The sequence below is a fragment of the Oncorhynchus gorbuscha genome, linkage group LG09 (genome assembly GCF_021184085.1).
Source record: "Oncorhynchus gorbuscha isolate QuinsamMale2020 ecotype Even-year linkage group LG09, OgorEven_v1.0, whole genome shotgun sequence".
In the NCBI taxonomy this organism is placed as follows: domain Eukaryota; kingdom Metazoa; phylum Chordata; class Actinopteri; order Salmoniformes; family Salmonidae; genus Oncorhynchus; species Oncorhynchus gorbuscha.
The window spans coordinates 17,408,344-17,432,638 of NC_060181.1; the positions used below are offsets into that span (position 1 = coordinate 17,408,344).

General features: G+C 46.3%; 1 protein-coding gene across 2 annotated transcripts; it reads right to left on the minus strand.

Moving 5' to 3' along the window:
* Window positions 1-1,455: 1,455 nt before the first annotated feature.
* Window positions 1,456-21,991, minus strand: LOC124043215 (protein QNR-71-like). Of its 2 annotated transcripts, none has more exons than XM_046361543.1 (12): window positions 21,822-21,991; window positions 20,935-21,072; window positions 20,697-20,840; window positions 17,538-17,711; window positions 15,839-16,000; window positions 7,082-7,372; window positions 6,791-6,856; window positions 6,362-6,664; window positions 5,945-6,050; window positions 5,565-5,791; window positions 3,688-3,778; window positions 1,456-2,128 (listed from the first exon to the last, which is right to left on the minus strand). In XM_046361543.1, the coding sequence occupies exons 1-12, from the start codon at window positions 21,889-21,891 to the stop codon at window positions 1,975-1,977; spliced, it is 1,926 nt and encodes a 641-aa protein (XP_046217499.1). In that variant the 5' UTR covers window positions 21,892-21,991; the 3' UTR covers window positions 1,456-1,974. The 2 variants fall into 2 exon arrangements, with proteins under 2 accessions (XP_046217499.1, XP_046217498.1); XM_046361542.1 differs by having other exon boundaries at window positions 20,676-20,840.
* Window positions 21,992-24,295: the final 2,304 nt, after the last annotated feature.

Here is a 24,295-nt window from a genome sequence, read left to right on the forward strand (position 1 = left end):
ACCCTTCCCCAGATCTGTGCCTCGACAAAATCCAGTCTCGGAGCGCTAAGAACAATTCCTTCGACCTCATGGCTTGGTTGTTTTCTTTTGACATGCACTGTCAAATGTGATAACTTCTATAGACAGGTGTCTTTCCAAATGATGTCCAATCAATTGAATTTACCACTGGTGGACTCCAAGTTGTAGGAACATCTCAAGGATGATCAATGGAAACAGGATGCACCTGAGCTCAATTTTGAGTCTCAAAGCAAAGGGTCTGAATACTTATGTAAATAAGATTTTATTTTTATTTCTAATACATTTGAAAAAGTCTAAACCTGTTCTCGCTTTGTCATTATGGAGTATTGTATGTAGATTGAGGGGAAAAAATGTATTTAATCCATTGTAGAATAAGGCTGTAACGTAACAATGTGGAAAAAGTCGAGGGGTCTGAATACTTTCTGAATGCACTGTGTAAGACCAGTGTAAAGAATACAAATATTCTTAAACATGCATCCTGTATGCAACAAAACAATAAAATACACTTTTTGGCCTAAATGCGAAGCCTTATGTTTGGAGCAAACACATCACTCATTTTTAAGCATGGTGGCTGCATCACGTAATGGGTCTGCTTGACATTGGCAAATTCCGTGAAAAGAAATGGGATGGAGCTAAGCACAGGCAAAATCCTAGAGGAAAACCTGCTTCAGTCTGCTTTCTACCAGACACTGGACAATTAACTAACCTTTCAGCAGGACATTAAGCCCAAATGCACACTGGAGTTACCAAGAAGACAGTGAATGTTCCAAGTTACACTAGACTTATCTGCTTGAACAACTATGGCTGTCTAGCCCTGATCCTCAACACCTTGACAGAGCTTGAACAACTATGGCTGTCTAGCCCTGATCCTCCACACCTTCACAGAGCTTGAACAACTATGGCTGTCTAGCCCTGATCCTCAACACCTTCACAGAGCTTGAACAACTATGGCTGTCTAGCCCTGATCCTCAACACCTTCACAGAGCTTGAACAACTATGGCTGTCTAGCCCTGATCCTCAACACCTTGACAGAGCTTGAACAACTATGGCTGTCTAGCCCTGATCCTCCACACCTTGACAGAGCTTGAACAACTATGGCTGTCTAGCCCTGATCCTCCACACCTTGACAGAGCTTGAACAACTATGGCTGTCTAGCCCTGATCCTCCACACCTTGACAGAGCTTGAACAACTATGGCTGTCTAGCCCTGATCCTCCACACCTTGACAGAGCTTGAACAACTATGGCTGTCTAGCCCTGATCCTCCACACCTTGACAGAGCTTGAACAACTATGGCTGTCTAGCCCTGATCCTCCACACCTTGACAAAGCTTGAATATTTTTTTTATGGGAAAATATTGCACAACAGGTGTGCAAAGCTTGTAATCACCGCTACAGGTGATTCTAACATGTATTGACTCGGGGTGAATACTTATCCAATCAAGGTATGTTAGTGTTTTATTTTTCATTCATCTTTAAAATATATACCTTTTGTGTAGACTGTTGACAAATTACAATGAAATCCATTTTAATCCCACTTTGTAACACAAAATGTGAAAAAATCCAAGTAGGGTGTAGACTTCCTATAGACATACTTTTCTACAACAAAGTCAACTAAACAGAAAAGGCACTAGTATTTTCATATTATCAAAAGTTAAATGTTCTTGCCATCTTATTAACAGTTGTTAGTTCTCTTAGTTATTGGTATAGATATCTTATTTGTGATGCATTTATGAACGTGCTAAAATTAAACTTGGTACTGAAGAACCTCTGAGTAAAAATCCTGGGGCCTGTTAAGGATTATATAAAGTTGCAGAACATTGAGATAGAAATGTATTGTGTAGAACAGATATGCTTGTTTGTCAGGTACAAAAGCGAATCCAGTTATTTCTATCTGCACCTTTCAAAATGTTTCACACCCCAAATTTGCAGCCTGTGGCTGGAGTACCATCGGTGGGTCTACATGGGGTGTCTCTCCGACAGCAGGCGGCGACTCTCCTCGTTGGTGGGGAATATTACCTCCCTCAGCCGGCCCATACGACCCCCAACACCAACATGGCCACTGGCGTCCTCCACCAGGGACCTCCTCACCCGCTTGTAGACTTTATAGCGCCTGGGAGGGGAGAGAGAGATGGATGGGTGGTGGAGGAGGAGAGAGATAAGACAGAGGGGAGCGAGAGATGGAGGGGGAGGTGGGGAGTGAGAGGGGGAGGTGGAGAGTGAGAGGGGGAGGTGGGGAGTGAGAGGGGAGGTGGGGAGTGAGAGGGGGAGGTGGAGAGTGGGGGAGGTGGGGAGAAGAGGGGAGGTGGGGAGGAGAAAAGGGAGGTGGGGAGTTAGAGGGGGAGGTGGGGAAATGAGAGGGGAAATGGGGAGCCTGAGAGGGGAGGTGGGGAGTGAGAGGGGGAGGTGGGGTGTCTCTCCGAGAGGGGGAGGTGGGGAGGAGAGGGGGAGGTGGAGAGGGAGAGGTGGGGAGTGGGGAGGTGGGGAGTGAGAGGGGGAGGTGGAGAGTGAGAGGGGGAGGTGGGGAGTCCTCAGGGGCTTGGGGAGTTTAGAGGGGGAGGTGGGGAGGGAGAGGGGAGGTGGGGAGTGAGAGGGGAGGAGGAGAGTGGGGGGATGGGAGTGAGAGGGGAGGTGGGGAGATGGAGAGGGGAGGTGGGGAGTGAGAGGGGAGGTGGGGAGGAGAGGGGAGGTGGGGAGTGAGAGGGGGGGTGGGGAGTGGGGGAGGTGGGGAGTGAGAGGGGGAGTGAGAGGGGGAGGTGGGGAGTGAGAGGGGGAGGTGGGGAGTGAGAGGGGAGGTGGGGAGTGAGGGAGGAGAGATGGGGGAGTGAGGGAGAGGAGATGGGGTGAGGGAGGAGAGATGGGGTGAGGGGGAGAGATGGGGTGAGGGGGGAGAGATGGAGGGGGAGAGTGAGGGAGGGAGGAGAGGTGGAGGGAGGGAGGAGAGATGGAGAGTAGGGGGAGATGGGGTGAGGGAGGGGATGGAGTGAGGGAGGAGAGATGGAGGGGAGGGAGTGAGGGAGGAGAGATGGAGGGTAGGCAGAGATGGAGGGGAGGGAGTGAGGGAGGAGAGATGGGGTGATGGAGGGAGGGAGTGAGGGAGGAGAGATGGGGTGATGGAGTGAGGGAGGAGAGATGGGGTGATGGAGGGGAGGGAGGAGAGATTGGGTGAGGGGGAAAGATGGAGGGGGGTGAGGGAGTGAGGGAGGGAGGAGAGGTGGAGGGAGGAGAGATGGAGAGTAGGGGGAGATGGGGTGAGGGAGGGGGAGGGAGTGAGGGAGGAGAGATGGAGGGAGGGGGAGATGTAGGGGGGAGGAGGGAGGAGAGATGGGGTGATGGAGGGGAGGGAGAGGGGGAGGGATGGGGTGATGGAGGGGAGGGAGGAGAGATGGGGTGAGGGAGGAGAGATGGAGGGTAGGGGGGAGAGAGGAGAGATGAAGGGTAGGGGGAGATGGGGTGGGTGAGTGAGGGAGGAGAGATGGAGGGGAGATGGAGTGGGGGAGTGAGGGAGGAGAGATGGGGTGGGAGAGTGAGGGAGGAGGGGTTGAGGGAGAGGGAGAGTCGAGGAGGAGTGGACAGAGATAGGGGGATAGGGGAAAGAGATGAAGTGGGGGAGATGAGAGATGAGTAAGGGAAACTGAGTGTGCACAAGTAATACTGAGTGGCTTGACTTACTTGTAGACCATGAAGGCAGTGAAGGCAAAGATGGCTACCAGAATAGCACTGGAGGAGAGGACAACCTCTGCAGCATGAGGAGCTTTAGACTCTACAAACAGATGGGGGGAGAGACACAAATGTGAGGCAAATTGACAGAGAGAAAGAGCAGTGGGATGAATCGAGGGGAGTCGAGAATCAAAGGGGTGAGGGATGGAAAGAAGTGGAGAGAGGTGGGATGAGATTAGGAGAGAAATAAACCACTTTAATATCAGGTGTAAACTGTGCCTCAATACCATCAAACAAAACAAACTTCAAAATGAAAATTCCATCTATGGCTGTGGATTTATACACATTCACAACATTGTATCCCAAATGGCACCCTACTCCCTATATAGTGATCTACCTTGACCAGGGCCCATCCATACCACAAACTATTCACTATATATAGTGCATAAGGAAAGTATTCAGACCACTTCATATTTCCCAAATATTGTTGTTAGAGCCTTAATTCTAAAATGGATTATATAAAACAAAAATCCTCATCAATCTCCACACAATGCCTCATAATGAAAAAGTGAACAGGTTTTAAAATGTTTTGCAAATGTATTCAAATTAAAAAACAAATACCTTATTTACATAAGTATTCAGACCTTTTGCTATGAGACTCGAAATTGAGCTCAGGTGCATCCTGTTTACATTGATCATCGTTGAGATGTTTCAACAACTTGATTTACCTGTGGTACATTCAATTGATTGGACATGACTTGGAAATGCACACACCTGTCTATTGAAGGTCCCACAGTTGACAGTGCATTTCAGAGCAAAATCCAAGCCATGAGATCGAAGGAACTGTCCGTAGAGCTCCGAGACAGGATTGTGTTGAGGCATAGATCTGGGGAAGGGTACCAAAAATGTTCTGCAGCGTTGAAGGTCCCCAAGAACACATTGGCCTCCATCATTCTTAAATGGAAGCTGGCCTAGAGCTGGCCGCCCAGCCAAACTGAGCAATCGGGGGAGAAGGGTCTTAGTCAGGGAGATGGTCACTCTGACAGAGCTCCAGAGTTCCTCCAGAAGGACAACCGTCTCTGCAGCACTCAACCAATCAGGCATTTATGGTAGAGTGAGCAGACGGAAGCCACTCCTCAGTAAAAACACATGACAGCCTGCTCTTTGCCAAAAGACACCTATAGGAATCTCAGACCATGAGAAACAAGATTCTCTGGTCTGATGAAACCAAGAATGAACTCTTTGGCCTGAAAGCCAAGCTTCACGTCTGGAGGAAACCTGGCATCATCACTACGGTCACCTGCTCCAGAGCACTCAGCCCCTCAAGACCGAGGAGAAGGTTCACCTTCCAAGAGGACAACGACCCTGAGCACACAGTCAAGACAACGCAGGAGTGGCTTCGGGAGTCTCTGAATGTCCTTGACGGGCCCAGCCAGAGCCTGGACTTAAACCCGATAGAACAACTCTGGAGAGACCTGAAAATAACTGTGCAGCGACGCTCCCCATCCAACCTGACAGAGCAGGTGTGCCAAGCTTGTAGCATCATACCCAAGAAGACTCAAGGCTATAATTGCTGCCAAAGGTGCTTCAACAAAGTACTGAGTAAAGGGTCGGAATACTTATGTAAATGTGTAATTTCAGCTTTTTATTTTTTATAATAAAAAATAAAAAATGGTAAAGAAAATTCAAAAACATGTTTTTGCTTTGTCATTATGGGGTATTGTGTGTAGATTGATGAGGGGGGAAAACTATTTAATCCATTTTAAAATACGGCTGTAATGTAAGAAAATTGGGAAAAAGTCAAGGGGTCTGAATACTTTCCGAATGCACTGTAGGGTGCCATTTGGGACTCACTGAATAAGACCCCAGGGTCTAGCCCTGTGACCTACCGGGTGTGTCAGGGTCAGTGTTGCTTATGGTGATGGTAGTGGTGGTGGTGAGGGCCAGACTGCTGGCATCCTCCAGGGTGATGTTGACACAGTAGGTCCCTGGCTCCAGGAAGGTCCTCCGCAGGCGCACCTCGCACTCCGACGATGGGGGCACGTCATCACACACGATGTTCCTCACCTGCTGGCAAGAGGGGTCCGAGACGATGGTGCAGGCTGAGGTGGGAGTGCTGGGGAAGGGGAAGAGGAGGGTGGTTATGGTAGATGGATGGGGCAACTATGCAGTGGTTTGTGGGTTAATATTCATTACAAATTATATTTTTCACTAGTCCAAAAACATGTCTGAGGGTTGCCTTAGCCACATCCAATTGTGTTCCACTCACCTGCCCAGGCACTTGACCAGGAAGCTTATGTCAGTGTTGGTGACCTTGGCAGCAAACACGTCCAGGATCCGATTGGCTGGCTGGCTGTTGATGAAGTGCTTGGGTTCTGTGATTGGGTAAGGCATGGATCGAGTGATTAAAACATGCTTGGATTGAAGACTTTTTCACAATGGGGCAAATACTAACTTCCACTCCCATTGGCATCAATGCATGATTAAGTGAACATTTTTGTAGACATTGGCCAGTGGAACTTAGTATTTGCCCCTATGAGAGTGTTTATGGCTGAAATGCCACCCTATTCCCTATATAGGGCACTACTTTGACTAGAGACATATGGGAGCCTTATGGGCCCCAAAGTAGTGCACTATAAATGGAATATGATGCCATTTGAGACACACTATATCCTCATCCACCCACCAATAATGGTGATGTTGGTCTGGAAGGTTCCGTAGAAGTAGCGGAAGCAATCATTGCCTGCCAGATGTGCGTAGCGGAGCTGGGCCATGGGGGTGGGGCCAGCCGGCAGGGACATTGGGGTAGGGCCAGTGGGCAGGGACATGGGGGTGGGGCCAGCTAGCAAGAACTGTGCAAAAAGTTGTATCGGGTTGAACAGCGCCAAAGTCACATCAGCAACCGTCGGGGGGAGGGGCTCTGTTGTCGGGAAGCCTGTAGTCATAGGAACAGGTGTGTTGGAGGCGGGTCTGGCAGTGGTGACTGGCACTGGAAACGAGACAGTGGAATTTGGACAGTTTATGTCAGCTGAATAGAACTAAACTCACAAGAGAAAACACTTCCTCATACACTCTGACACTTCTATTCAACACACATTACAGAGGTCATTCTTACCAAAACCATGGGTTGTCTCCATTTTGCGAGTGATGGCGTGAGTGCCAGGGGGAGGTGTGTGGGCCGCTGAAGGAGAGAAAAAGAGAGATATGACATAACGCTTCAAAGACGGATATGGGGCTGCAGCGCAATCAGCTAAAACAACATTCCCCCAATGGTGCATACCTTATTCCAGGCTGGAGGGCCAGTAATATGGTGAAAGATGGAGCTCATCAATGTGTACTATGTACTTCTAGGTTTGTGTACCTGCAATATCCACTGAAGTGAAGTGTGTGACTCAAGTGTGCGTACCTGTAGTTTGCGTGGGCGGAGGACATGGGATCTTGAACTTCGCCTCCACCCTCAGCTTCACGTTGACACCTCCTACCGCACTGTAGGAGTGAGTGGCTACATTGCTATGGGTGACCAGCTGGTTGCCGTCCTTGAAGTCCCAGATGTAGTCGACGGCGTCTGCGGTCTTCAGGTAGTCACTAGGGTCGTGAACGGACACACTGAACACAACTTCCTCGCCACGCACAAATACGCTGTCCGACAGATTGGCTGATGCCTTCTGGGAAATATTCACAGCCACTGGGATCTTGTCTGTGGATGGGTAAAGGTTAACGAGAAACCCTTAGACATGACACGTCCGTTCATCTATCTGTATCCAGTGCTTCATTTGTAAATCGGGAGGTCCTGGAACACATAGGGTGTGTTTGTAAATTCTCTCTGGTTATCTACTCCGATTTCAGAGCACTCACGTCTGAGTGTACCAGAGTGCAGAATAACTGATGCATTTACAAACGAGCAAATAGAATATGACCGGTGTCAGTGAATGTCAGCAAAAAAATAAAAATGAAATTGTTGCCAGCAGCACAGTTACATTCACCAACACTCTGGATAACATGAAAACTGCCTAACCAGCTCTGCTAGAGAGGTTAAAATGGTCAGAGTGAGGTGTTCTCTCATTTGTGTCCAGAAGTAGCTAGCTAGCAAACTAACTTTAGCCAGTTAGCTTGGGGGCTTGACTTCCGTTGTGAAGTCAGAACGCACGGATCAACCCTACTCATCGGCCAGAGCGCCCTATGAGCGAAACACTCTTAATTTACCAACAGATAATCTGACAACACTCTGAATTTACGAACACACCCATAGTGAGGGGGGGGGGGTAATTTTGGGGGGTATGAGGTACCGGAACATATTGAGAAAAAAAGGAACAAACTCAACATAGCAGCGCAGCACACAGAGTAAACAGCCAAGTAGCCTACTGTCTATGGTGGTGAAATGGACAGCACTCTCCAAGGTGCTGATTAATTCAAAGCATTTTAGACGTCACTGCAGTAAACTCACACACTTGAGATTAGCTGTGGGGTTTACACAAGTCCAAAATTCTTATAGCCTCATATTCTAGACATCAATGTACAGCGACATTTACATCACTGTAGAACACGAGTCATATGCATTTTCACACACTCAGCTGTGGGGCTTACAACACCCCAATGGCATCATTTCCAAGACATCAATGTCGCAGTAGAACAAATATCACAATATCAGAATGAAACTTCAAATAAAATACATTTGAGAATATATTGGCCTCCTGCCTATGTGAAAACATGAAGCACATATTCAGATTAACTTCACAGTACAGAACAAGTTTGTAAAAATTTTTTTTCCTCCCTTAGTTTTCAAAACATGACTATCCCCATGTCAAGTCCATTTAATTCCTGACAGTCAATTTCTTGCTCAAAGCCATGAGCAGGCCTGTGGCTGTGATGTTAAGCCTCCTTCTACGGCTGTTTGGATGATGTGTAAGAGAGACAATACTATGCCTGCGTTCCAATCAGCAAAATCCCTGACTCTCTATGGCTAGTCAGAATTGATTGAATAAGTGAAAGCAAAGTGCTAAAGCTGCACCTGACTAAGGGCTTGGTGACCTATAAACAAGGAAAGGGGCTTGGTGTCCTATAGTATGTACAAGGGGAGGGGCTTGGTGACCTATAATATGTACAAGGAGAGGGGCTTAGTGTCCTATAATATGTACAAGGGGAGGGGCTTGGTGTCCTATAGTATGTACAAGGGGAGGGGCTTGGTGTCCTATAGTATGTACAAGGGGAGGGGCTTGGTGTCCTATAGTATGTACAAGGGGAGGGGCTTGGTGTCCTATAATAAGATGTACACGGGGAGGGGCTTGGTGTCCTATAAGATGTACAAGGGGAGGGGCTTGGTGTCCTATAAAATGTACAAGGGGAGGGGCTTGGTGTCCTATAAGATGTACAAGGGGAGGGGCTTGGTGTCCTATAGTATGTACAAGTGGAAGGGCTTGGTGACCTATAAGATGTACAAGGGGAAGGGCTTGGTGTCCTATAAGATGTACAAGGGGAGGGGCTTAAGATGTACAAGGAGGGGCTTGGTGTCCTATAAGATGTACAAGGGGAGGGGCTTGGTGACCTATAAACAAGGAAAGGGGCTTGGTGTCCTATAGTATGTACAAGGGGAGGGGCTTGGTGACCTATAAGATGTACAAGTGGAAGGGCTTGGTGTCCTATAAGATGTACAAGGGGAGGGGCTTGGTGACCTATAAGATGTACAAGGGGAGGGGCTTGGTGTCCTATAAGATGTACAAGGGGAGGGGCTTAACCTATAAACAAGGAAAGGGGCTTGGTGTCCTATAGTATGTACAAGGGGAGGGGCTTGGTGACCTATAATATGTACAAGGGGAGGGGCTTGGTGTCCTATAGTATGTACAAGGGGAGGGGCTTGGTGTCCTATAGTATGTACAAGGGGAGGGGCTTGGTGTCCTATAGTATGTACAAGGGGAGGGGCTTGGTGTCCTATAGTATGTACAAGGGGAGGGGCTTGGTGTCCTATAAGATGTACAAGTGGAAGGGCTTGGTGACCTATAAGATGTACAAGGGGAAGGGCTTGGTGTCCTATAAGATGTACAAGGGGAAGGGCTTGGTGACCTATAAGATGTACAAGTGGAAGGGCTTGGTGACCTATAAGATGTACAAGGGGAGGGGCTTGGTGTCCTATAAGATGTACAAGGGGAAGGGCTTGGTGACCTATAAGATGTACAAGGGGAGGGGATTGGTGACCTATAAGATGTACAAGGGGAAGGGCTTGGTGTCCTATAAGATGTACAAGGGGAAGGGCTTGGTGACCTATAAGATGTACAAGGGGAAGGGCTTGGTGACCTATAAGATGTACAAGGGGAGGGGCTTGGTGACCTATAAGATGTACAAGGGGAAGGGCTTGGTGACCTATAAGATGTACAAGTGGAAGGGCTTGGTGTCCTATAAGATGTACAAGGGGAAGGGCTTGGTTACCTATAAGATGTTTTATTTATTTATTTCACCTTTATTTAACCAGGTAGGCTAGTTGAGAACAGGTTCTCATTTGCAACTGCGACCTGGCCAAGATAAAGCATAGCAGTGTGAGCAGACAACACAGAGTTACACATGGAGTAAACAATTAACAAGTCAATAACACAGTAGAGAAAAAAGGGGAGTCTATATACAATGTGTGCAAAAGGCATGAGGAGGTAGGCGAATAATTACAATATTGCACATTAACACTGGAGTGATAAATGATCAGATGATCATGTACAGGTAGAGATATTGGTGTGCAAAAGAGCAGAAAAGTAAATAAATAAAAACTGTGGGGATGAGGTAGGTGAAAATGGGTGTGCTATTTACCAATAGATTATGTTCAGCTGCAGCGAAGGTTAGCTGCTCAGCTAGCTGATGTTTGAAGTTGGTGAGGGGATAAAAGTCTCCAACTTCAGCGATTTTTGCAATTCATTCCAGTCACAGGCAGCAGAGTACTGGAAGGGCGGAATGAGGTGTTGGCTTTAGGGATGATCAATGAGATACACCTGCTGGAAGGATGGGTGTTGCCATCGTGACCAGTGAACTGAGATAAGGCAGAGCTTTACCTAGCATGGCCTTGTAGATGACCTGAAGCCAGTGGGTCTGGCGACAATATAGGACACCAAGCCCCTCCGGGATATAAGGCCCTGCCCCGCCCCCTTTCGGAAAAGCTGACCACGACCTATTTTGCTGATCCCTGTACAGGCAGAAATTAAAACAAGAGGCTCCCACGCTGAGGTCTGTCCAACGCTGGTCAGACCAAGCTGACTCTACACTCCAAGACTGCTTCCATCACGTGGACTGGGACATGTTTCAGGTGGGAATATTGACGAATACGCTGATTCGTTTTCATTAGAACGTGCGTTAAGATGTCGATAGCAACGATAAAAACATTCCCTAACCAGAAACCGTGGAGATGGCAGCATTCGTGAAACTGAAAGCGCGAACCACTGCTTTTAATCAGGGCAAGGTGTCTGGCAACATGACTGAATACAAACAGTGCAGCTATTCCTCCGTAAGGCTATCAAACAAGCTAAGCGTCAGTACAGAGACAAAGTGGAATCTCAATTCAATGGCTCAGACACAAGAGGCATGTGGCAGGGTCTACAGTCAATCACGGACTACAAGATGAAATCCAGCCCAGTCACGGACCAGGATGTCTTGCTCCCAGGCAGACTAAATAACTTTTTTGCCCGCTGAGGACAAACAGTGCCACTGACACGGCCTGCAACGGAAACATGCAGTCTCTCCTTCACTGCAGCCGAGGTGATTAAGACATTTAAACGTGTTAACCCTCGCAAGGCTGCAGGCCCAGACGGCATCCCCAGCCGCGCCCTCCGAGCATGCAGACCAGCTGGCCGGTGTGTTTAGGTGGTGAGGGTAAACAACATCTCCTCCCCGATCAACACGGGGGCCCCATGATCATCCCTGTTCACAGGTAGCACGCCTCCAACTCAATCATCAAGTTTGTGGTAGGCATTACCAACAACGAGCACAGGGAGGAGGTGAGGGCCCTTGGAGTGTGGTGTCAGGAAAATAACCTCACACTCAACGTCAACAAAACTAAGGAGATGATTGTGGACTTCAGGAAACAGCAGAGGGAACACCCCCTAACATCGATGGAACAGTAGTGGAGAGGGTAGCTAGTTTTAAGTTCCTCGGCATACACATCACAGACAAACTGAATTGGTCCACTCACACTGACAGCGTCGTGAAGAAGAGGTAGGCTGAAGAAATTCGGCTTGTCACCAAAAGCACTCACAAACTTTACAGATGCAATAGATCCTATGTACAGCTGCAACTGCTCCGCCCTCAACCGTAAGGCTCTCCAGAGGGTAGTGAGGACTGCACAACGCATCACCGGGGGCAAACTACCTGCCCTCCAGGACACCTGACCACCCGTTGTTACAGGAAGGCCATAAAGATCATCAAGGACATCAACCACCCGAACCACTGCCTGTTCAGGGCTATCATCCAGAAGGCGAGGTCAGTACAGGTGCATCAAAGCTGGGACCGAGAGACTGAAAAACAGCTTCTATCTCAAGGCCATCAGACTGTTAAATAGCCACCACTAACATTGAGTGGCTGCTGCCAACACACTGTCATTGACACTGACCCAACTCCAGCCATTTAATAATGGAATTGATGGGAAATGATGTAAATATATCACTAGCCACTTTAAACAATGCTACCTTATATAATGTTACTTACCCTTTATTCATCTCATATACATATGTATATACTGTACTCTACAACATCGACTGCATCCTTATGTAACACATGTATCACTAGCCACTTTAACTATGCCACTTTGTTTACTTTGTCTACATACTCATCTCATATGTATATACTGTACTCGATACCATCTACTGTATGCTGCTCTGTACCATTACTCATTCATATATCCTTATGTACATGTTCCTTATCCCCTTACACTGTGTATAAGACAGTAGTTTTGGAATTGTTAGTTAGATTACTTGTTGGTTATCACTGCATTGTCGGAACTAGAAGCACAAGCATTGTAGATGACATCTGCTAACCATGTGGATGTGACAAATAAAATTTGATTTGATTTGATTTGATTTGATTTGATTTGATAGTGAGGGCCAGCCGACTAGAGCATACAAGTCGCAGTGGTGGGTAGTATAAGGTGCTTTAGTGACAAAACGGATGGCACTGTGATAAACTGCATCCAGTTTGCTGAGTAGAGTGTTGGAAGCAATTTTGTAGATGACGTCGCCGAAGTCGAGGATCGGTAGGATAGTCAGTTTTACTAGGGTAAGCTTGGCAGCGTGAGTGAAGGAGGCTTTGTTGCGGAATAGAAAGCCGATTCTTGATTTGATTTTCGATTGGAGATGTTTGATATGGGTCTGGAAGGAGAGTTTGCAGTCTAGCCAGACACCTAGGTACTTATAGGTGTCCACATATTCAAGGTCGGAGCCATCCAGTGTGGTGATCCTAGTCGGGCATGCGGGTGCAGGCAGCGATCGGTTGAAAAGCATGCATTTGTTTTTACTAGCGTTTAAGAGCAGTTGGAGGCCACGGAAGGAGTGTTGTATGGCATTGAAGCTCGATTGGAGGTTAGATAGCACAGTGTCCAATGACGGGCCGAAAGTGTATACAATGGTGTCGTCTGCGTAGAGGTGGATCAGGGAATCGCCCGCAGCAAGAGCAACATCATTGATATATACAGAGAAAAGAGTCGGCCCGAGAATTGAACCCTGTGGAAACCCCATAGAGACTGCCAGAGGACAAGACAACATGCCCTCCGATTTGACACACTGAACTCTGTCTGCAAAGTAATTGGTGAACCAGGCAAGGCAGTCATCCGAAAAACCGAGGCTACTGAGTCTGCCGATAAGAATATGGTGATTGACAGAGTCGAAAGCCTTGGCAAGGTCGATGAAGACGGCTGCACAGTACTGTCTTTTATCGATGGCGGTTATGATGTCGTTTAGTACCTTGAGTGTGGCTGAGGTGCACCCGTGACCGGCTCGGAAACCGGATTGCATAGCGGAGAAGGTACGGTGGGATTCGAGATGGTCAGTCACCTGTTTGTTGACTTGGCTTTCGAAGACCTTAGATAGGCAGGGCAGGATGGATATAGGTCTGTAACAGTTTGGGTCCAGGGTGTCACCCCCTTTGAAGAGGGGGATGACTGCGGCAGCTTTCCAGTCCTTGGGGATCTCAGACGATATGAAAGAGAGGTTGAACAGGCTGGTAATAGGGGTTGCGACAATGGCGGCGGATAGTTTCAGAAATAGAGGGTCCAGATTGTCAAGCCCAGCTGATTTATACGGGTCCAGGTTTTGCAGCTCTTTCAGAACATCTGCTATCTGGATTTGGGTAAAGGAGAACCTGGAGAGGCTTGGGCGAGGAGCTGCGGGGGGGCCGGGGCTGTTGGCCGAGGTAGGAGTAGCCAGGCGGAAGGCATGGCCAGCCGATGAGAAATGCTTGTTGAAGTTTTCGATAATCATGGATTTGTCGGTGGTGACCGTGTTCCCTAGCCTCAGTGCAGTGGGCAGCTGGGAGGAGGTGCTCTTGTTCTCCATGGACTTCACAGTGTCCCAGAACTTTTGGAGTTGGAGCTACAGGATGCAAACTTCTGCCTGAAGAAGCTGGCCTTAGCTTTCCTGACTGACTGCGTGTATTGGTTCCTGACTTCCCTGAACAGTTGCATATCGCGGGGACTGTTCGATGCTATTGCAGTCCGCCACAGGGTGTTTTTGTGCTGGTCGAGGGCAGTCAGGTCTGGAGTGAACCAAGGGCTGTATCTGTTCTTAGTTCTGCATTTTTTGAACGGAGCATGCTTATCTAAAATGGTGAGGAAGTTACTCTTAAAGAATGACCAGGCATCCTCAACTGACGGGATGAGGTCAATGTCCTTCCAGGATACCCGGGCCAGGTCGATTAGAAAGGCCTGCTCACAGAAGTGTTTTAGGGATCGTTTGACAGTGATGAGGGGTGGTCGTTTGACTGCGGCACCGTAGCGGATACAGGCAATGAGGCAGTGGTCGCTGAGATCCTGGTTGAAGACAGCGGAGGTGTATTTGGAGGGCCAGTTGGTCAGGATGACGTCTATGAGGGTGCCCTTGCTTACAGAGTTAGGGTTGTACCTGGTGGGTTCTTTGATGATTTGTGTGAGATTGAGGGCATCTAGCTTAGATTGTAGGACTGCCGGGGTGTTAAGCATATCCCAGTTTAGGTCACCTAGCAGAACAAACTCTGAAGCTAGATGGGGGGCAATCAATTCACAAATGGTATCCAGGGCACAGCTGGGAGCTGAGGGGGGTCGGTAGCAGGCGGCAACAGTGAGAGACTTATTCCTGGAGAGAGTGATTTTCAGAATTAGTAGTTCGAACTGTTTGGGTATGGACCTGGAAAGTATGACATTACTTTGCAGGCTATCTCTGCAGTAGACTGCAACTCCTCCCCCTTTAGCAGTTCTATCTTGACGGAAGATGTTATAGTTGGGTATGGAAATCTCTGAATTTTTGGTGGCCTTCCTGAGCCAGGATTCAGACACGGCAAGAACATCAGGGTTAGCAGAGTGTGCTAAAGCAGTGAGTAAAACAAACTTAGGAAGGAGGCTTCTGATGTTGACATGCATGAAACCAAGGCTTTTTTGATCACAGAAGTCAACAAATGAGGGTGCCTGGGGACATGCAGGGCCTGGGTTTACCTCCACATCACCCGCGGAACAGAGAAGGAGTAGTATGAGGGTGTGGCTAAGGGCTATCAAAACTGGTCGCCTAGAGCATTGGGGACAGAGAATTAGAGGAGCAGGTTTCTGGGCATGGTAGAATATATTCATGGCATAATGCGCAGACAGGGGTATGGTGGGGTGCGGGTATGGCGGAGGTAAGCCCAGGCACTGGGTGATGATGAGAGAGGTTTTATCTCTGGACATGCTGGTTGTAATGGGTGAGGTCACCGCATATGTTGGAGGAGGGACAAAGGAGGTATCAGGGGTATGAGGAGTGGGACTAGGGGCTCCATAGTGAACTAAAGCAATGATAACTAATCTGAGCAACAGTATACAAGGCATATTGACATTTGAGAGAGACATGTACAAGGGGAAGGGCTTGGTGACCTATAAGATGTACAAGGGGAAGGAAGGATAGTAGATGGGAGGAAGAAAGGTTGCTGATTGAGATACGTGATGCTTGGAGAGTAGACGTAGTGTATACAGCGAACTCACCTGTGACAAAGAAGACTGCCTTGTCGGTGGCCAGGGGGCTGTACTTTCTGCGCTCGCGTTTCCTGTACACCATGACCTCCATCAGTTCCGCCCCCAAAATTATGTCACTGGTGTTCACTATTAGGGTGGAAGAGGAGCCATCACACGTCTCAGAGTACTGACCTGGGGGAGGGAGAGAAAGGGAGGGAGAGATGGGAGGGAGGAGGGAAGGAGGGAAGGAGGAAGGAAGGAGAGATAGAGGGATTGAAGAAAGAAGGAAGGAAGGAGAGATAGAGGGAGGGAAGGAGGAAGGAAGGAGAGATAGAGGGAGGGAGGGAGGGAAGGAAGGAAGGAAGGAAGGAAGGAAGGAAGGAAGAAAGAAGGAAGGAAACGAAAGAAAGAAAGAAAGAAAGAAAGAGAGAGGGAGGGAAGGAGTAAGGAAGGAGGAAGGAAGGAGAGATAGATGGAAAGAGAGGAAGGAAGGAGAGAGAGAGAGGGGGAGTAAGGAAGGAGGAAGGAAGGAGAGATAGATGGAGGGAAGGAGGAAGGAAGGAAGGAAGGAGGGATAGAGGGGGAGGGAGGAAGGAAGGAGGGAGGGAGGGAGGGAAGGAGGGAAGGAAGGAGGAGGGAGGGAGGGAGGGAGGGAGGGAGGGAGGGGAGGGAGGAGGAAGGAAGGAGGGATGAGGGAGGGAGGGAGGGAGTTGAGATAGAGGGAGGGAGGGAGGGAGGGAGGGAGGGAGGGAGGGAGGGAGGAAGGAAGGGAGGAAGGAGGAAGGAAGGAAGGAAGGAAGGAAGGAAGGAAGGAAGGAAGGAAGGAAGGAAGGAAGGAAGGAAGGAAGGAAGGAGAGACAGAGGGAGGGAGGAACGAGAGATGGAGGGAGAGAAGGGGGAGGGAAGGAGAGATAGAGGGAGGAAGGGAGGAGGGAAGGAGAGAGGAAGGAAGGAGAGATGAGGGAGGGAGGAGGGAACGAGAGATGGAGGGAGGAATCAGAGTGCAGAAAGAGTTTGAGTAATAGCAGATCTCCATCTCTAAGCACCTGCCTCCTCACCTTTAATAGAGCTCATCTAATCAATCAAATTCAATAAATTGTATTTATAAAGCTCTTTTTACATCAGCCGATGTCGCAAAGTGCTTATACAGAAACCCAGCCTAAAACCCCAAACAGCAAGCAATGCAGATTGAAGCACGATGGCTAGGAAAAACTCCCTAGAAAGGCAGGAACCTAGAAAGAAACCTAAAGAGGAAGCAGGTTCTGAGGGGTGGCCAGTCCTCTTCTGGATGTGCCAGGTGGAGATTATAACAGAACATGGCCAAGATGTGCAAACGTTCATAGATGACCTGCAGGGTCAAATAATAATAACCACAGTGGTTGTAGAGGGTGCAACAGGTCAGCACCTCAGGAGTAAATGTCAGTTGGCTTTTCATAGCTGAGCATTCAGGTCGAGACAGCAGGTGCGGTAGAGAGAGAGAGAGAGTTGAAAACAGCAGGTCTGGGACAAGGTAGCGCGTCCGGTGAACAGGTCAGGGTTCCATAGCCGCAGGCAGAACAGTTGAAACTGGAGCAGCAGCACAACCAAGGTGGACTGGGGACAGCCAGGAGTCATCAGGCCAGGTCGTCCTGAGGCATGGTCCTGGGGCTCAGGTCCTCCGGGAGGACAGGGAGAGGGACATGGTGCATGTATATGTGTGTTTATGACTGTGTTTGAGTGAGACTCTTACCCATGGAGTGCCATACGTAGACGTAGCCCTTGTGTCTCCAGTCATTGCTCTGAGGGAAGGGTTTCCCATCTGGGAAGACGTTACATCTCTTCAGGTCAGTACACTTTCCAAAGCCGTAGTCATCTAGCCAGGAGGTCCAGTTAAATACATAGCCAGATTTAAGCTGACTGTTAGCTGAATAGGGCAGTGGAGGGGAGAATTACAGTCAATTCACAGAATGTAGTACACCCTAGCCTATTTCATGTCTCAATGTTGAGTTATTCAGTTTTTATGAATGCTTAATTGCTGATTGTATAATGATCTTGTAATCAGCTGTTGTGTGTGTGTGTGTTTTTTTTATGTGCAGGGGCGTACTTAGTGATTTCTCAATCCCCAAGTGAAGAACAGACTATGGGAGGTGCACAGTACTACACAGAGCCATGGCTACATGGAACTCTATTCCACATCAAGTAACTGATGCAAGCAGTAGAATCACAATTTAAAAACAGATAAAGATACACCTTGTGGAACAGAGTACTGTGAAGAGACACACAGGAGAGACACACAGGCACAGACACAGTTGAAGTTGGAGGTTTACATACACTTAGGTTGGAGTCATTAAAACTTGTTTTTCAACCACTCCACAAATTTCTTGTTAACAAACTATAGTTTTGGCAAGTCGGTTAGGACATCTACTTTGTGTGTAACACAAGTAATTTTTCCAACAATTGTTTACAGACAGATTATTTAATTTTTAATTCACTGTATCACAATTCCAGTGGGTCACAAGTTTACATACACTAAATTGACTGTGCCTTTAAACAGCTTGGAATATTCCAGAAAATGATGTCATGGCTTTAGAAGCTTTTGGTAGGCTAATTGACATCATTTGAGTCAATTGAAGGTGTACCTGTGGAAGTATTTCAATGCCTACCTTCAAAATCAGTACCTCTTTGCTTGACATCATGGGAAAATCAAAAGAAAGCAACCAAGACCTCAGAAAAAAAAGTGTAGATCTCTACAAGTCTGGTTCATCCTTGGGTGCAATTTCAAACGCCTGAAGGTACCACATTCATCTGTACAAACAATAGTACACAAGTATAAACACCCTGGGACCACGCAGCCATCATACCGCTCAGGAAGGAGACGTGTTGTGTCTCCTAGAGATGAACGTACTTTGGTGAGAAAAGTGCAAATCAATCTGAGAACAACAGCAAAGGACCTTGTGAAGATGCTGGAGAAAACAGGAACAAAAGTATTGATATCCACAGTAAAATAAGTCCTGTATCGACATAACCTGAAAGGCTGCTCAGCAAGGAAGAAACCACTGCTCCAAAACCGCCATAAAAAAGCCAGACTACGGTTTATAACTGCACATGGGGACAAAGATCCTACTTTTTGGAGAGATATCCTCTGTTCTGATGAAACAAAAATAGAACCGTTTGGCCATAATGACCATCATTATGTTTGGAGTAAAAAGGGGAGGCTTGCTAGCTGAAGAACATCATCCCAGCCGTGAAGCACGGGGGTTGGGGGGGGGGGCAGCATCATGTTGTGGGGGTGCTTTGCTGCAGGAGGGACTGATGCGCTTCAGAAAATAGATGGCGTCATGAGGGAGGAAAATTACGTGGAAATATTGAAGCAACATCTCAAGACATCAGTCAGGAAGTTAAAGCTTGGTCGCAAATGGTTCTTCAAAATGGACAGTGAACCCAAGCATACTTCCAAAGTTGTGGCAAATTGGCTTAAGGACAACAAAGTCAAGGTATTGGAGTGGCCATCACAAAGCCTTGACCTCAATCCTATAGAAAATGTGTGGGCAGAACTGAAAAAGCGTGTGCGAGCAACAAACCTGACTCAGTTACACCAGCTCTGTCAGGAGGAATGGGCCAAAATTCACCCAACTTATTGTGGGAAGCTTGTAGAAGGCTACCACGAAACATTTGACCCAAGTTAAACAATTTAAAGTCAATGCTACCAAATACTAATTGAGTGTATGTAAACTTCTGATCCACTGGGAATGTGTCGAAAGAAATAAAAGCTGAAATAAATAATTATCTCAACTATTATTCTGACATTTCACATTCTTAAAATAAACTGGTGATCCTAACTGACCTAAGACAGGGAATTTTTACTCTGATTAAATGTCAGGAATTGTGAAAAACGGAGTTTAAATGTATTTGGCTAAGGTGTATGTAAACTTCCGACTTCAACTGTACACATGATACCTCACGCACTCTACACATAGGTAGACGTGGATTTTGTATTGTAGATATGTGGTAGTAGAGTAGTGGCCTGAGAGAACACACTTGATGTGTTTATAAAATGTAATGTCATATTTTTATTGTATATAACTGCCTTAATGTTGCTGGACCCCAGGAAGAGTATCTGCTGCCTTGGCAGCAGCTAATGGAGATCCTTAGATACAATACAATACAATGTGGAGGCCCCAGGCAGAGGCCAGACTGAGGACACTGAGGCACACATTTTGAAAATGGGTTTTGTCATGAAGACATTTAATTAAACTGTAAAAATGTATCACCTTTTAATGTGCCATGAACACAACCAGCTTTAATTTGATTTTCAAACAAATCACTTCAAAAAGTAGGTTACCTTTGCACATTCATCCAAAATAATTGCAGGATCCGAACAGTGCACTGTATACCTTCCAACTTTCCATCAATTCACATGTAGCTGAATTCTAAATTCAACGTCTATTCTACCTTGGTTTGACGTAATTTCATTTATATTATCTGGAAACAACGTTGATTCAACCAGTGTGCCCAGTGGGACATGTCCTCTGCCTGGAGGACTACGGCAGTATTATCAGCAGCACCTTATTATCAGCAGACCTGTCCTTCTACTAAAGAATTTAGGTCATTTTTCTGTTGAAAATGACATCTTTCTGTTTCTTCTCATTGCTGCAACTTAATTTCAGTGACAATCTTTTGCAATCATATCATGTGAAACAATGCACAGGAATGAGGCCACTTGATGATGAGAGGCCTGAGGTAATTGCCTATTCCTCCTCATGGTAAGTCCACCAAGGTGCATGTGTGTGTGCATGTCTGGGTGTCTCTGAGTGGGAGTGTGTAGGTTTGTTTGTGCTAGGTGCTTGTGTTGTGACAGTGCTGGTGTAGAGTGGTTTGTGGGAAGGACCTGAGGCCTCCAGCTCCATACCATCTGGACAGTGCTCATCCCACACCAGCTCCCCGTTGGTGTCCTCCTTCTGACATGGGGGGTACTCCAGCTTGGCAGTGAATGACACTATAGAACCTTTGATTGCTGGACTGTCGCTGGTCAGGCGCACTTTGACGGGCTTACCTGGATACAGAGGTGAAATTAGTTGATAAATGTTGTAATGTTTTAAAGTGAGAACATTATAAACTTTATTTGCATAATTTGACAAGGTGCTCACCTTTTCTCCGCGTTAGTTCCTTGGGGCCAAAGGGCGGGTAGATATAGTCATCCCACGGGTTGCTGTCTGGGCTCCAACCAGGGATCGGCGGGAACTTCATCGACAATGAATGCTTGTGAGGGAACATGTCCCGGTAAGCTGAAAGAAAGAGGAAGGGAGAGAGAGTACAATTTTGTTTTGAGACTTAGGCCTATAGATTTATGGTTAAAATTGCGCTTTTAAAAAACTTTGGAAAATCTATCTAATGTGAGTGCCCTAATGTAAGTTTATCGTGTTAATTCGTTTAACAAGGTCTATTTCCTTAACCATAATAAACTGTACTTTTCTGGATATGGACTGACCAGTGGAAAATATTTTGTTTAAATATTCGTGTTGTATACTGAATAAAAGTAACCTTTGGAAAATGCACAGGACAGATCTCCAAGTGCATGCGCGCAAATTGTGTAATTGGGCTCATGGGACTGTGACTGACAGGACAAGCGCACGGACGTTGGCAACGCAATAACAGCTCGCGCTTCTCTGAAATTCTTATGAGATGAGCAAGGTCAGAAGAAAACAATTAAAGGAGCGTTGCCTTTTCCTTGTAAATAGTATTTAGAAAACCACAGGGTAAACTGAAAAAAAGGCATATAAATGTAAATGATTTCGACCTATAGTTAATTGAAAGACTTGACAGAGTGCAGTAATAAACCTTTATAGGCTGAAAATGACAAATAGAAAACAAACAGCATAGCAATTATCAATTAACAATGTAACAACTATCCCTATATCATTTCAGTTAATCATTTGCCAAAACCGGATACGTCATCTGCATCCAAGCATCCTATACCGCAACCCTGATTGATAGGCACAGCTAAAACCCAAAAAGCTAACAAAAATGTACTTACTTTTGAGTCCATTTGCTTGAGAAACGAAAACAGTGCAAGCCAGAACACACACATAATGTAAAGCTCCCATTTCGACTTGAATAAAAAGCTGCACCTCACGCAGACCCCACCAAAAACAGAACTGCTCCTTCACGCACACACATGTATTCTCCCTTTCTTCCCCCGCGTGCCCCGAGTTCCATAATTTAATACAGGGCTGCATGCACGCGCAAACATGTGATGTTGATAACAAGACGCATCTCATCCTTCATTAGGTCGCGAGCCTCATGTGGACCGTCTCAGTCCCCATCCCCTCTGCTCTGTCCTGTCTCTTACATTTAAAACAACTACAAAATGTCTCATGTTCTCTCGTCACCTAAACAACAACATACATAATAATTTACCAGTATCCAAGAAGTGGAAGAATAATTGGAGGTCTGAAAGGGTAGAAGCTATATGCATGGAGTCAAATCCTAGTCCAATTTGGTGGAGGCTGTAAATCGCTCTGGATAAGAGCGTCTGCTAAATGACTTAAATGTAAATGTAAATGTAAGTCAACAAATTCGGATTTGTCTGGTTAAAAGGCCTTTAGCCAGGTCTGGATTTGTCTGGTTAAAAGGCCTTTAGCCAGGTCTGGATTTGTCTGGCTAAAAGGCCTGTAGCCAGGTCTGGATTTGTCTGGCTAAAAGGCCTTTAGCCAGGTCTGGATTTGTCTGGCTAAAAGGCCTTTAGCCAGGTCTGGATTTGTCTGGCTAAAAGGCCTTTAGCCAGGTCTGGATTTGTCTGGCTAAAAGGCCTTTAGCCAGGTCTGGATTTGTCTGGCTAAAAGGCCTTTAGCCAGGTCTGGATTTGTCTGGCTAAAAGGCCTTTAGCCAGGTCTGGATTTGTCTGGCTAAAAGGCCTTTAGCCAGGTCTGGATTTGTCTGGCTAAAAGGCCTTTAGCCAGGTCTGGATTTGTATGAAGCATCGAAATTCAATGAAATAGAGACCCAAGCTATTTCACGAGTTATTGTAATAATTAAAATACCGAATATTATTTTATCAAAATATTCGCATATTCTACTTAAATTTTGAATCATGACAGTTCCTGTACATCTTGATCAAACAGAGCCTATTAATTTTAATATTGCCTTATTACCGAGTTTTTTTATTGATGGAGATAATATTTTCGAATGTGTTTTGTGTTGTTCAATCCTAACCATTTTTAAACAAAAATCAATAACAATTTAGGTAAAACATCAAAAGAAAACATATTTCGATAGGCTAATAAATACATATTTGTGTAGGCCTATAGCCTTTTCCTTAAAGGCAGCATTTCAACAGGAATGTACAATTCCTGCATTCCTGTTGAAATGCTGCCTTTACGCACAAATCACATAATCAAATAAATGGCTTTATTCAACGTATATCTGACGAATTTTACTGCATAGGTCTTGGGACATTCTCTCAAATTCACGTCAACGCAGCGGTATAGGTCTATACTGCCCTATGCAAACCGGAAAGTGTGCGGTTATCTTATGGCGCGCGAGCCGTCTCGTTAACTCAGCCCAACCTGTGACGATCATCGTGACCAGCCATCAGTCTGCTGTCACGAGAACAGCCCCAGCGAGTGCAAAAACAAGGCAATGAGAAATCTGTCATGTAGCCTACAGTTGGCCAGTCTATTGGTCTTCACAAATATATTATTGCGATTCTTATCAAAAGTGTGTTTTATTTAATAAAAAACGGCTGCAATTTGCTATGGCATTTTGAGTGGTGTAGGGATTCTTTCTGTTAGGCATAAAAGTAGCTACAATTATGTATTGTTTGGCGAGAAAATACTGGATTATTATGAGAGTAGCCTAACTGGCACGTGGGAGGAATATTAATGACAGGTGGTCTGATGATTTGGTAACCCAGTGAAGTTGAGAAAGCTACTATGCCTGTTCTAGTCGATATAGGCAATCATTTTGGTCCTGCCATCACGTGGTGCTGTTTGATGAATCCTAATGATAATTTAATAACGTTGTTTTTGACAAACTAACCCTCTATACTATCGAATTGGCCTATACTGTATTTCCCCTTAGTCAGACTCAATGGGTCATATTAAATCAATCCAAATCAGGCGCTGGGTTCCTATATGACAAAAACAAACATTGTTGCTCTGAGAATTCATATTTTGGTCAATTAAATTAAAACACTTAACACCATTTGTGAAAACAATTCAAATGAATGATACAATTTCTCACTCCAAAATAACATACTCCTGTCTGTTTACTATTGTCACACCTATGCCCACTCCGGTGCTCAACATTGCTGGTCTACTAACCACCGGCAATCTTCATTATGCACACCTGGACTTCCTCATCACCTTGATTACCTTCCCTTTATTTAGCCCTCAGTAGTCTCAGTCATCAGGCATTATTGGTTTGTTTTCATTTATGTTCTGTATGCTTCTCATGTTTTGTTAATCTGCATTCTTCATGATTAAACTCACCTTCTGCACCTGCGTATAC